Genomic DNA, 14,644 nt, shown 5'->3' with positions numbered 1-14,644 from the left:
TCATAAGCCAATTAATTCATCATGATCTTCAGTGTTAACACTTCAGTGCAGACTTCAGCCAAATAGACCATGAATTCAAACAAAAATATGTGAAATAAAGTTCCAAAAATTTAACTGACTATAATACAAATGGAGAGATTGCCTCCTTGTGAGAGCAAAAGGCTTAACCTCCCATTATGCATCTCATTTATACTTTTTCCAAATCTAACACAAATTCTTAGGTCATTAAAAAATAGAGAGACAATTTACTTCATTTTAATATTTGGACAACTGCAATACAACAATCTTGGCTTTGTCTTTAACTTATGATAGATTACTTTCTTTGTTATTCACATTAAAAAAAATTATTTGCCACATTCAGAAGTATTGTAGGTCCCAGCCTACTAGTACTGAAACCCATAATGCAACTCAGCCTCAGGCTACATGTAGTAATAATGACTCGACTAGGCCTACTAACTCGGAAAACCAGTAAAAACCGATCTCAAGGGTCAGAGGTTGGTGGAGGCAGATGTATAGGTAAATAAATGTGATGATAAAAGGCCTATGCCTAAATTTAAAAAAGGTTCCTTGATTATAGATAATGAAGGCATATTTTGTTCATGCTGGTGTAAATAATATTTATATAAAATTCATGGTAGATTCGGGAAGCCACCTGACAATTTTAAGTAGAAGAACTTACAACCAAATGTGTAAAAGTTCTCAACATTGTCTACAAGACGGCTCTGGCTTGAAAGCAGCCGAGGCCACCCTCTTCCTAATATGGGAATTGGAAATTTTTTTCCTAGATATGGGTGTCATGGATGTTGAGCATAACATCTAGACTAGATGAGGAAGGACTATTGGGTTATAGCTTTTTACACAAATTTAAGTGTGGTATCAACTTGAATTCACAAAAGTTGATTGTTCATAACCCACAAGGATAAACTGAACAGACAGTAAACACAAAATATGCCAAAGAAGTCACCTCATTGCTGTGAGGGAGACAACCGTCATGCCACCAAACAGTGAGAAACTGGTGCCAGCAAAATTACTGACAAAACCAGATGGTGACGAAATCGGTGTGATTGAGCCACGTGAAGTTTTTGTAAAAAAAACAGGCTGTAATGATTGCCAGCACACTCATAAACCCACAAAGTGAAGTTATACCAATTGGGGTACTCAATTGTATACTACTGGATGTGGACAAAGTCCGCTCTTCAGCTCTACATGCCCAAATAAATGGGATGGGCGAGAGGCAAAACAGAGTAATCCAAAACATGCTCACATTGTTTGTATCAAAAAACCAACAATACTTGGATATTCATCTCCCGTATATGATGATGGCCTACCGCAGTGCTACTCATGAGTCTCTTTTAAGAGATGCTCCCCAAACAAAATGATGCTGGGACGAAGCGTAGAGCTTCCGATTGATATATTACTAGGAATGCCTCCTGATGAAGGCAACAGGTCTACACATACCACTGAGTATGCCCAGGCACTCCAGGAAAGGCTGAAGTTGGTGCACCAGTATGCACAAGAAAACCTCACAATATAGCAAGTCAAAAACAAAAAAAGGACTACGATTGTAGATGCGACAATATGGTAACATGCATGAGAACAACAAAAACATAAACAAATCAAATATTCTAAATTATTCATGGATCTTGCGATCCAAGCGTAGTTAGCTTTTGCGTAATTAAATAAGGAGACAATTGGTTAGCACTAAATTAAAAGTTTGGAGTTATGCAATTATGGTAAGTCAATCTCAGCTCAAGTCTTGCTAGCTACACATCAACGCCTTACCTGATTCCTGTTACATTTGTGTCCGGCGGTGAGATTGAAATTTTATTTTTCAGTTTCAACCCTTTAAGTATGGCAGAAAATAACAAAACAACACTAAGATCATGTAAGACAATTGAGTCATCTGACACGTCTGAAGCTTTAGAGTTACTCAACTTGGTTACTAAAGAAAGACAAGGGGAGATGATGACGGATCAGAAAACGTAACTCAAGCTCAGGGATTAAATGACCAACTAAATCTAAACCATGGTCCCGATGGAGATCATGAGGAAAACAATGATGCCGATTTGACGTATATTCACCCGAGGAGCCTTAGGGTGAAACAGTCTGTAGTGAATCAGCATGGAATAATTTGTTTCTTCCAATTTTATGTATTTATGTAGTTACGTAGTTAATTAAAAGTTTTGAGTAATCCGATAAAATGAATTAGACTAATGAAATGAATATTCATTCTATTATTTTTCTTTTAGAATACATTTTGGAATTATACACCACATGTTAAATCATAATAAAAAATAAAACTTGTGCTTCAATGACAGCGGCTTGTGTGCAATGAAGTCCCATATTACAATCAGGACAATTCAAACACTGTGTGATGCTTCAGTTATAAAATTATGAGAATTTCACTCACACATTAGCACTTGAAGCTCATACTTTGTTAGGCACATCGAATTTGGTCCTATAGAACTATCGGTGCCCGGTTAGGTACCAAGACTCTTAACATCACTCCCTGGAGATATAATAATTGTATCAAGCATAATAATTAACAGTTGCATAGTGTTATTGTTTTTCATTTAAATAAAAAACAAATGCACTGTACAAATGTTCAGGGTACAATAAAAAGTGCAATCGGTACCTGTTCGGGCACCGCAGCGCTATAGGACCTAAAGAAGTTGTGCCTAAACAATGAGATCAATTATAATTATGTATCATTTGCTGTCTGTAAGTAGTCATAGCAAAACATCCCAAGTCAATATAAACTTAGTATTCTATATTTGACTTGTAGCTCAGGCACTTTACTGTTCCATTGAAGGATGATATGCTTATCCTATACCAAGTTATGAAAGTCCAACTGGATATTTTGCAAGCCTTGAAATAAACATACTGAAACCAGAAGCAATTTGTTCTTGTGAAATCCCAGTTAACCAGGAGCAATTTCTGAAGAAACAGGAGCAACTTTCATACAGTATTTCAGTAAATCCTTTCCTGCATTATACAATACACCATACCAGCACTATTGTATCGAGTGCAAACTCGAACCAGGAGCAATTTATTTTAGAAACTTGCTCCTGGTTCACGAGAATTTTACAAGGACCAGGAGTAATTGGTAGCTTTACGAGGGCAAATTTGCTCCCCGAGCCCACTTATTTCAATGATATTTTTGTAGTTCAGGATATAGAAATGATACCTACATATAACAATAAATATCACAGCCATTGCAAATCAATGTCGAGATGATTATACTGGAATTCATACAGCTTAAAGTGCACTCAAACAGTTGCAAGTTGGGAAAGTGTAGGGGCAGCATCTAGCAACCGTACATTCATTAGATCAAAGACAATAACGCTGTTCACTTGTGATTTCAAGTTGCAATTCTTGCCTTGGATGTGATCAAGCAAAATGAGTCGGATGTCGGGAATAATTTTGTGATATAGCCAATAGTAGTTCAACATCCTTTGTATTTTATTGTTCAGAGCAACATTAAAATGGCCATATCTCTGGAACCATAAGTCTAATTATGGTGGGGTTTTCAGCAAAATAAGGCACTGAGAATGGCTCATGTAATGAAATTGAAAACTGAATTTTGATTTTAATCGACATCAGATTCATTTTGCTTATTCGCATCACAAATGATATCTCCAGTCATACTTGATTGAATTGATGGGCTATTTTCTATCCAATTTATAATTTGAGATATATGTCACACTTGCTGGCTATAAACAACCAATGCAAAACCATCCGAGTCATCACAGGAATCTTATGCCAACATTGCTGTGAAGTAAATATCTTTATTTCATAACAGAGGTACAGGGCATATCATTTTTGACAGGTACCCATCACTGAAGCAATGAATTGTATACCTGAATATCAATATGTATCACTGTAATCCACAAAATGTTCACTAATAACAGGCATGAGAATTGGTTTTTTTGAAAACTGCCTGAAACAGTGTGTGAATTCTGCCTTAAAAGGCCAAAAACAGGCTGAAAAAAATGCTTAAATTTGGACAACAAAACTGCCTGAATTCAGGCAAAAGCCTGAAAATTATCATGCCTGTAATAAATATCCTTTTAGTTACTGGCCTAAAATGGCCACTTTGGAAATGAGATTGAGCTATTTTAGTTGAAATCCATACATCCCTATGGAAGACATGACATTAATCTTCCACACAGGGAGTGCAGATTTCAAATGGAGTCACACATTCAGGTAACCACATTTGAAATTTATAGTGCTCCCTATGTGGAAGATTAGGGTTATATCTTCCACAGGGGGTATTGCCTTCTCAATGTAAAGCATGCTATACATAATATTCCACAAATCCATGAGCTTTGCAAATTATATTTGTGAAACATACAAGTATACAGATTTGGTAGTTCACTGATGAGTGCCTTATTTTCATGACATGAACTGTAAATAAACACCTTAAATAAATATATCAGATAAAACCATCCAGTCATAATCTTGCATAAAGGTGCAATTCTTACAATGTCTCCAGTTAAACATGATTATTGTTAGTAAGAAAACAACAATGGTAACATGATGTTAATAGCGCTTTTTAGCGCAACAGCGTGTGTCACAATGCCTTGTTCAGCCACATCCAAAGAGGTAGTTTTCAGTCAAGCAGCTTGGACATGTAAGGACCATCCAATTCGTAACCCAGCTTGCGGTAGTAGTTCCTTGTACCAACCCCTGCAATACAACAAAGTAGAATAAGAAAATAACTTATTAACATGTCAGATTTGATATAGTAGAAGTAGAATGCCCTTTACAACTTTAGGTTCAAATTAGGTTCAGGGTTAGCTTTACGGTAAAGAAAATAAATCCTTGTGGCGTGGGGGAGTGACTTGGGCTGATTGTAGCCTCATGTTTCTCATTTATTATGACCACCACCTTGCACTGGGCTTGCGAGGCTGTCAACCCTCAACTGATTGCGAAGTCCCACAGATTTTCATTGTGAAAAAAATTTGAAAATGCATCTAAATTAAAGTAGTATTTCCTTTCATCTGTCATGAACTATCAAGTGCAAAACTGCATATCTATGTAGCTTTTCATGGACAAAAATCTGCACAACCAAAATAATCATAATATCTTACATCTTTGTATAAATTATTTGTAGCAAAACAATATCTCTATAGACCACTTGACATGTGACGTCATTGCCCGGCAGTATGCGCACGCATTATGGTACTTTTCATTGTTCTTTGCCCTGCAGTGTGCGTGCGCATCGTAGTCTGCTCAGGGCATGTGTATTTTAAATCTCCCACCACATTTCATATAGTACCAGAAAGCCATTGAACAGTGTAGCGGTTCGTTCGGGCATATTGACAGACCAATCCCTCGCCTTTGTTGATAAACAATGATGTAAAGTGGTCTATACATTGAGAAAACCATACCAATGTTACAGGGAGATAAAGTAATGTGGTCTATTATCTATGTATTTACCTGAGATGACAGCAATTTTGCAAGATCCGTGTTCTTCCCTTGCTATTCTTTCTGCTTCTTCCATTAACAGCATACCAAAACCCTGAACATGGATAGAAAACAATTAGTAAGTTATTTGCGGTTTCGCCGTCAGACAAATTTGGAACTGTCAAGCTTTCATCAGGAGTAAAGGACAAAGTACCTAAGATTGAGACACGTAGGCCGTCTCTTGCCTGATAGCTCCAAAAGAGCCATTCACTGAAGACTGCCCCTTGTCAACAAAGAACAACCACACCTTGCCTATATAATGCTAATGTAAAGTTTTAGTGGCTCTGAAAAGAGCTGTTCACTGAAGACCATCCCTTGTCAACAGAGTAAAGTAAATAAGTGATGAATCTGAAATAGGCCGTTCACTGAGAATTGTCAACAGAGAAAAAGCAGACAACATGGATAAAAAAACATAGTAATATAACTGACACATCATTTCTGGTATCAGACAAACATTAATCAGAACTCCTGGTTTAATGTAGTTTACCACCTTTATTGCACTGAGTATATAAATGGGACATCCCAAACTGGGATATGTACACCCAGGAACCAGGAAAGTGAAAGTCTGAATAAAATCTTAAACTAAATTTTTATTTTTATTTCTCTCATGCCAATACCCCAGGAAGTTGTCACCACCAGGAATTAATCCCGGAACCTCATGCCCCAGAGATGAGTGCCTAACAAATGTTCTCCCATAGTTCACCTTAATTCTGTCAAGAGCTTTTGAGCTTTAAATATGTGACCTGCTTTTATAATAACCACGATCTTGATATAAATTTGTGGGTGTTTTTGTTTCAACAAGATGAATAATATTAAAAGTATATCTGTAGCTAAGACCAAAGTAAACTGGTGGTATCAAATAAGAAAATAAATAAAAAAAGACAGTCCTACATTACCTGATGTTGAAATTTGCTAGGATCCCTTGCATTCACAGGCACAACACTTCCGTAACTAATATTGCACATTAAGGAAAGCAATTAAAAACAAATTGACATGTTTACCAATGTTGTTACACACTATTCTTGCCTTGAACCAAACTGAATGGAAAGGATGGCTCAAACCAACATGGGGATGCATGGTAACACAAAAGCATAGTATAAATCATATGCAACAAGCATTTTTGTATATTTCACACCTCATTCCACATTACAGTGACTACATGTAGGTGCGATTTGTCCCCAAATTTCATAAAATAACCCAGTGAAAAACATTTTGTCAACAGTAACCACTAACCAGTACACACAAAGGCTAGATTTTATTTGTAGAATCTTTTCAAATAGCAATTATAATCAAATATTTTGAGCCCTAGTATAATGTTATTCAAGCCAAATAGGGAAATTGAAGTTGACCAATGTTACCTCTTGTCAAGCCTTTTATCAGACCAACAGTTGATAGAGGCTAGTGAACATGTAATAGGGGGTCATTGGTTCATCAGAATTCACAGACAAAAGGATACACATGTAATTCCCTGACAATCGACACCCCTCCTTTCAGTTCGGGTCTGTAAGTTTGCTCGGAACATTTGCGTAGCCTTAGCAGACCAATCAAGATGTCTTGTTCTGGATCTTCGTAGGATAAGAATGTTTCCCACCCGCCATTAGCTGTGTAGTCACGACGTATTAATTCAACCTGTAATTGGTACATAGAAACAAATCAAGATTGATTCAGCCTTGTGGTGAGCAGTTGAAGAGATGTTATGTGACGCAAAACACTATTATATTTTGCAGTAAACCTTTGATGATGTTGCAAATTCGGCGCTAACAACTGCGTATTAAGGCGCACAGTTCATTCATAAATTTCCACTCGGCAACAGTATTGTATTGCCCCACATCTCTGTTCATGGTGCTGCCCCAATTCCTTATCATGGTTACTTCTTTAATCCATCTTATATCTGTTGCTCTCTTTGACAACAATCCTGTCTTTCAGTTTTTGAAACATTTGCAATCTGCATGTAAGTGCAATTTTATTGGACTCGTTGTATGAATTTTAACTAACAATTCCACCATGAACAGTCCTAATGAATGTCTTCAAGAATATCCTTCACTTTACCTTCAAATGTGCAGTTTTTTTTAAATGCCCATTAGCAAGCTATTCATCAATTCTTTCTCAGCACTATATTAGTTTTAAAATGGGCTCCAGAGATAACAGATAATCCTATTGAGCAAGCTCTTTAATGAACAAAATATTAACTTTTTTAACTATCGTTCCAGCTGGCATTACCTCAGGTTACTTTGAATGCTGGTTGGTTAGGTTGAGTGCTGGATGCATAAGCAACATATAATTTGATTCACCTCTAGTTTGGTAGTGACGTCAATGCTACTTCGTGGTTGCGCTGCAAGCGTGCCAACAAACCGCCCATGTACGCGTGCATGTACACTTATGGCATTTAACTTTACGCGCACAATTTGATACTGCGGCGAGCAAAATACGCACATACGTCACTACCAAACTTGAGATGAACCAAATTATAGTGATGGTTGTTTTACTTCACCTCAACATAACTTGGCAGTTGGCACTCTTTTCTCATACTTGGGAAAGGGCCAAAACAGTGCATTTGAAGACTCAATTTAGACACATTTTGGCTTGTAAAATCCTCACTACACTAAGACTTTACTTCTAATCTTTACTGATCAGTTACAATATTTTAATTACACTTACCTCATAAGGCTGAACTTTGTGATGTATTTCTTGTATTCCTACTTCCCGTGTCCTCACATCTCTGCATTGTGTACCCAAGTCTCTCATTCTTGCTAAGGCTAACTCTCTCAAATTACCATGCTCTACACCTGAGCTTACTAGAGGCATGGGGATATCTCTGTGAAGCAAAACGTGTGAATTCAAAAATTCAATTAACCAACAGAGATAGCATATAATATATCAATTTATAAAACATTGCGTATGTCAATAAAGTCAAAACTTATGCTGGCGTAAATTCACATCAGCGTATGCTAGGCACACATTACACAAAGTGCAAAGAGCACAACAGCGTGAACAACATTCTATGGGAATCCATGATGGTATGAGTCTTGCCATTTGCATGTTGAACACAGTATACATGCAATATTAGGTAATAACATGTAGATTGTAAGATAACTTTGACAATCATTTATCAAACAAATTACCCTGGCTAATCTGTCAAATACTGAAATAGTATTCAGACCAGTTATCATTAGCATTAAAGTTTACGTTCATGTAGTTGCAGCTATGACTGACTTTCTTCCCTCTCCTAGAATATACACATTTTAGATTTCATAAAAAAAAAAATTGCTTTTTGTGCTGGATATTTTTTCCCATTGGCTAATTACCTCTGTACTCTGTAGACTCTTGTCCATGGTGGTACCAATGCTAGAATTCTAGCTACTAGATCTACCAGTGTGCTAGGTGGATAACTTTTGTAGCGACCAGTCTTCCAGAGTTCGTACAGACCAGTTCCTCTGATCACAAGTGTAGGGTACAGTTTCAATCCATCGGGTCGGAAGGCTGGGTTCTCAAAGAATTCCTAAAAAAGAAAAAAGAAAAGAAAAATGAAGGTCATATCAATGTAGGCCTGTTATCGACTGTCGAAAGTATCGATAGTCGGAAAATTCAAAGACTTCCGACATGTTAGTACACTCAATGGTAGTATAGAAACACAAACGATGTACGGTCTCCCAACATCAAAAGCCACTAGCCGCTGATAGCTCAAACACTTGAAATATAAATAGCACAAGGCCAAAACAAACTAGGAGTAGGAAGTTACCATTCATGCAAGAAAGCAACTTTTTGAAAATTACTAGGCCACACCCTGGCATAGAAAGTTTAGCCACTTGTGCACTCATCCAAGTTTGTTGACCTTAAGTTCACACGTTCAACAAAAATTATACACCATTATAAGGCACACCCCCACAACCAGGAGCATAGAATTGAATTCACAAATTACAAGACATGCAAAAGATGTCATCACAGTGATGTGAATAATAACGTAATAAATGGACAAGCACATATATGTAAATATCATGTCAGTGACATGGGCACCTTCCAACCAATTACAGCTTTGGAATATCATGACATAATGTTCACTACTGTGCAGATCACGTGGGGGTAGAGCAGTAATGCCACACACATGATCTTTGTAGAGCATTTGTTTTGATGAATATTGGGTAAGCTTAATAGGTTGGTGATCAATGGGCAAGTTAAGATATTTCCCACAATGTCAGGTTGTTGACTGTCGATACATGTCGATTGTCGGAAGTGTTTTCTTCCAACATGGCGATACAGAAAATCTCTATCGATAACAGGCCTATATCAATGTGCTAAATATCTCATATAATTAGCATTTAATCTGATCAATTATACATTCTCTTGTATTACTTATTTACTTTTGTGTCAATCTTAACTTATGCAGATATTTTAAGTGACAAACCAATATGTACCCTGAAAATAATCTGAAAACAAGATTTACACATCTTTCCCATATCTATACATTTCCTGAAACAAGATCCCATTTCCTTAACTTACATCTCTGAAAATGAAACATTGGCATGTTTATTATTGCCTTTATACTTCTATTGCTGATTTCCAGTATTTTCTTCAAGGATTGGAAGGATAAGGGATTTTTTTGTTACTGAATAATATCAGGAAAACTGTTACAATTACACTTACAATAAATTGTTCTATATCTCTTTCCAAGCCCATGTTAGGTAGATCAGGCATCATATGAGAAACTACTTTAAATCCAGCATCTTTGGCACCTTGGAAAGATTCACACACTGCTCTCACAGTATGACCCCTGCAACAGTAATCAAACAATCAAAATGTTAAGATTGTGTGATCCATATTATAACAATTTCTCCCTTTTGAGAAGGGGATACATACATACGGGTTCATACAATTCCTACCTTTATGATTACACATTAAACTTCTAAGATTACAAGCTCTCATAGCTTCTTATACCAATAAAAAACTTGAATTGAACAGTGCACCCTTTATTCTTGTATTTGAATGAATGGCACATATCACAACTAAAGATCCATCTTTTAAAATCAGATAAAAGCGGTCTTCATTTGTTTACATTATATTAAGGAAATTAAGGAGTAGAAATAAATTGGAAATGATTAGACAAATTTTCATCCTGCATATTTTTGAGAAATAAACATGTGAAACACATTCAGCCACTTGGCCAACATTCAATTTATGGCTGAACAAGACCAATCTACTACATACTGGATTAAAATAACGTAATGTGCTTTTCACTCACCTATTTGTATCCCTTGCTATATCTTCATAAACACTTTGGACACCTATCTCAAGTCTAGTACAACCATAATTCAACATATCACTGCAAATGAAAGGGAGCAAATTACGTAAAATTAGAAAGTGAAGCATCACATTGTAAACTAAACATGATTTCGTGATCCTAGCATCCTCTATTTATGTCATTTTTCATTAGATATCAACGAACAAAACCCATTCACAAAATCTCAGTTGATTCCGAACTCGCGTTATCGAGTTATGCATGATTATGTGTATTACACTGCTCCATAGACAATGCGTTGTAATTTCGTTCTGGTGCACAGAACGAAATTCAAATTTCACGATATCTTTGCTAAACGAATTAATCTGCAAGAAATATTTTGTACATAAACATTATGTAGCCAGAGGTTTCCAGTGATATAAAAATCCCAACTTTTTTTGAGAAAAGTGGGGGGATGAGGCTGTGGATCACGAAATGCCCTTTTAATTGATCAAATCGCAAGTCCTAACTTACTATAATGTTTGCAGATTCCATTTTACAAATTAAGCGTACTGCTAACCAGCCAGCGTGTATTATTTTGCACAAAGTCCTATGCACACGCTTGACATTGTATGCGTATATGCGATGGTTAATACTTAAAAGGAACCTTGGAAAACATTTTAAGAGCATTCTTAGGTTGAAAACTTGCTCCTAGATGTGTTGTTTTCAGATTTAACATCTGACTGACATCAACATATGTGATGCGATCAAGCAAAATCAGTCGGAACTCGGAAATATTAAATTTTCAGTTTCTTACAGGATAGTAAAAAGCATTTACAAAGCTGCATTTTGCAGAAAACCCCATTGAAGTTGAACAACCAGTTCCAAAGATACGAGCAATTAAAGAGTTTCCAAAACAACAGGAAACATAACGAAAGATTTTCTTTGTTTGGCTGTATCTCAAAATCAATATTTACGAGTTCCGACTGATTTAGCTTGATTGCATCACATATTACTAGACTGCACACTTTTGGGAAAACATGTAATTCATATTCTCATCATTTTTATGTCTTTCCACTGTAGGTTCTATGGTGGTATATAATTATGATATCATCTGGTTTTCCTACTCCCTTGTCTGAGGTTCATGGTAAAACAAAGTTCATCACTGAATGATTACCCTGGAGTAAAGTATGAGAACATGGGTCACCTGGAGTAAAGTATAAGAACATAAAGTCATGGTCTTGGTATAATGATATGTTGCCTACTCGATTAGCCATGACATTCAATCCCTAAAGTATGCTAGAATGTAGTGTTCTGTGATGTAACAAACTGAATATTCTAAGCAACAAGAAATAAAACATTTCTTATTATGAACTTTTCCATGGGTTTTCAATGAAGTTACAAATTTTGCACAAAGCTTTTGACTCAAGAGGTTCATTTTCATAATCACTCACCTTAGATGTCTTTTTAGACAATAATCAGGCCTAGTTTCTATTGTGATTCCTATACATTTGGTTTTACTTCTTTCAGAGTACCTGTACAGACAAAAGAACATATTGACATGTCAGTAATGTACAGATAATTGCAGATTTGTTTATTTTGCTTATTTGTTTTACCTATTTTTAAGAACACATGAAAGGAAACTCCAGGCTAGTAAATGTCTAGATAACCATTACTATGTAACAAATGAAGTAGAAAAGATCCTCCTCCTAATTAGACGATGTTAGTGTCCATAACCAACATTGTTATGGAAAACAATAGCATCAGCTTTTTTTAGCTGGAGGCTCGATCCCATGGTTCAAGATTAACAATATTTTAACCCATTTCTTGAGTAAAAGAGAAGTCATTTTTCTATACATAATTCTGTCTTCATGATTGACTAACAAATATTTACAAAAAAACAAGCTAACATGATCTAGTATAACTCCAAGCTTAGAAGCCAATTAACTTGAATTAAGCTCAAAAATGGTAGGGCTACTGACTGACTATTGAGGAAAGTAAAGCAATACAATGATGAAATATATGAAGTGCAATATGACAAGCCAGTAATATACAATAAAATGTTCACTTTTAAGTCAAAGCATAGATGAGTACTTACTTGACAGCCTCAGACACATTATTACTAGTATGACCAGACAAGGAGTCATGAAGATTGCGTATGAAGTAGTCCCTGTAATCTTCCCCTAGCGCCATGAACGTACCGCCCATAACAATAAACTCAACTTTATCAACACTGTGACCTAGCTGCTTTAACTGAAAAGGAATGTATAAAACAAGACAAATCAACGCTCTTAGAACTATGTAAACTTGTCAAATGAGAGAGCTAAATTAGGAGTCAAAATTGATTTCTGCCCACATATCTTTGCATTTATGCAATTACCTTTTTTCATAAACAGTTAACCTTAAGGTGGTACTGCACCCCTTGATAAATTTGTGACTATTTTGCATTTTTTGCAAAAGTTATGTATATTATAGGGGCAAGAAATCCAGTTACTACATTGGAATTTCAGTGACTCAAGACAAGCAATACATTATTTATGATAAGAAAAGAGGTACCGCTAGAAAGTACCTCATTTCTTAACATATATAATGAACCACTTGTCTTGACTCGCTGAAATTTCAGTGAAGTAATTGGATTCCTTGTCCCTATAATATACATAACTTTTGTTACCATGCAGTGTGTAGTTAAAATAATTAAGTCACAAAATTTATCAGGGGGCGTACCCCTTAATGCAGAATATGGTGAGCTTGTAAGAAAAGTTCTTGCATTGTAAATGAAAAGATATGCCTTATTTAGAAAACTTAAACTGTGGAAGAATATGGGTCCAAGCTTTCAAATGATATTTCACACAAAAGAAGCAAATAATGATCATGATTATTTGCTGCAGAAAGTATCCCAAACAGTTGAAATACCACATTTCAATGCGTTGACTGTTCAATAAAAAAAGTCATGAAATTGAGGCAGCATTATGACATGCAGAGCTGAACAAGGAGTGCACATATCCCTAGTTACATATGTGATGCGATCAAGCAAAATCAGTCGGAACTCGGAAATATTAAATTTTCAGTTTCTTATAGGTAGGTAAAAGGCATTTACATATCTGGATTTTGCAGAACACCCCATTGAAATTGAACGACCAGTTCCAAAGATATGAGCAATTAAAGAGTTTCCAAAACAAGAGAAAACAAAAGGAAATATTTCCTTTGTATGGTTATATCTCAAAATCAATATTTCCGAGTTCCGACTGATTTTGCTTGATCGCATCACATATATCGCGAGGAGAATCTTACCTGCTCTACTCTGTGTCTTGTCTGTAGATATGGATTGTATCTTGCTCTGATTGCACGCATTGATGTTGGCTACAAGAATATAAAAAATAAATAATAAAGTAAATCGCTGAACAGTATTCCTTTTAACGGAAGCATACTTTACTACGTATGCCACATAGTCACTGTGTTTAAATACACTTGTCTCTTGATTGGCTGCTAATGCCATCTGCTGTTGTCCAGTTGAACTGCACATCATACACCTTCTTATCGTACATAGTAACATGGCAAGAGTATTACGAGTACCCTTAAAGTTGTTGAAGGGACTAGGAAAAACATCAGAGATATTCTGAGTGTCACAAAAAACAAACAAAAATTTTTTGGTTATTGACAATTTGAAGACAATTTCAAGTTTATCAGTCATCACTAGACAGCAATACTGGGCCCACTCACTCCATATAATGCACAACACATTTGCAGACCTTGCAATTTCAATGTACATATTTACCGTTTTTAGGGAAATTAATCATGTACCGGGGTAGTACATTGTAGTTGTGGCGATTCTGCAATGTATTATTTGGACCGCACAAATCACACCTTCAACATCAAGGACGTTGTGAGTTTAGACAGGCAGCACAGGTCGTGCGAAAGGGGAGTTAAGGAAGCGATTTATATCAAGAAAGAACAGCCTTCACT

At 36.1% G+C, this 14,644-nt stretch overlaps 1 protein-coding gene across 1 annotated transcript in view; it reads right to left on the bottom strand.

Moving 5' to 3' along the window:
• Positions 1 to 233: 233 nt before the first annotated feature.
• The window catches only part of LOC140166280 (elongator complex protein 3), a 32,230-nt gene continuing 17,819 nt past the window's right edge, over positions 234 to 14,644 (bottom strand). The window contains exons 6-16 of the mRNA XM_072189690.1: positions 13,973 to 14,041; positions 12,780 to 12,934; positions 12,136 to 12,216; positions 10,706 to 10,786; positions 10,111 to 10,237; positions 8,775 to 8,968; positions 8,128 to 8,284; positions 6,926 to 7,098; positions 6,366 to 6,420; positions 5,443 to 5,524; positions 234 to 4,689 (exon numbers count right to left, since the gene is read on the bottom strand). Of these exons, the coding sequence (XP_072045791.1) occupies positions 4,613 to 4,689; positions 5,443 to 5,524; positions 6,366 to 6,420; positions 6,926 to 7,098; positions 8,128 to 8,284; positions 8,775 to 8,968; positions 10,111 to 10,237; positions 10,706 to 10,786; positions 12,136 to 12,216; positions 12,780 to 12,934; positions 13,973 to 14,041 (1,251 nt within the window). The 3' untranslated portion in view covers positions 234 to 4,612. The remainder of the gene's footprint in view (positions 4,690 to 5,442; positions 5,525 to 6,365; positions 6,421 to 6,925; positions 7,099 to 8,127; positions 8,285 to 8,774; positions 8,969 to 10,110; positions 10,238 to 10,705; positions 10,787 to 12,135; positions 12,217 to 12,779; positions 12,935 to 13,972; positions 14,042 to 14,644) is intronic.

Source organism: Amphiura filiformis, chromosome 12, assembly GCF_039555335.1.
Source record: "Amphiura filiformis chromosome 12, Afil_fr2py, whole genome shotgun sequence".
Lineage (NCBI taxonomy): Eukaryota > Metazoa > Echinodermata > Ophiuroidea > Amphilepidida > Amphiuridae > Amphiura > Amphiura filiformis.
This window is presented reverse-complemented; position numbering and strand designations above follow the sequence as displayed.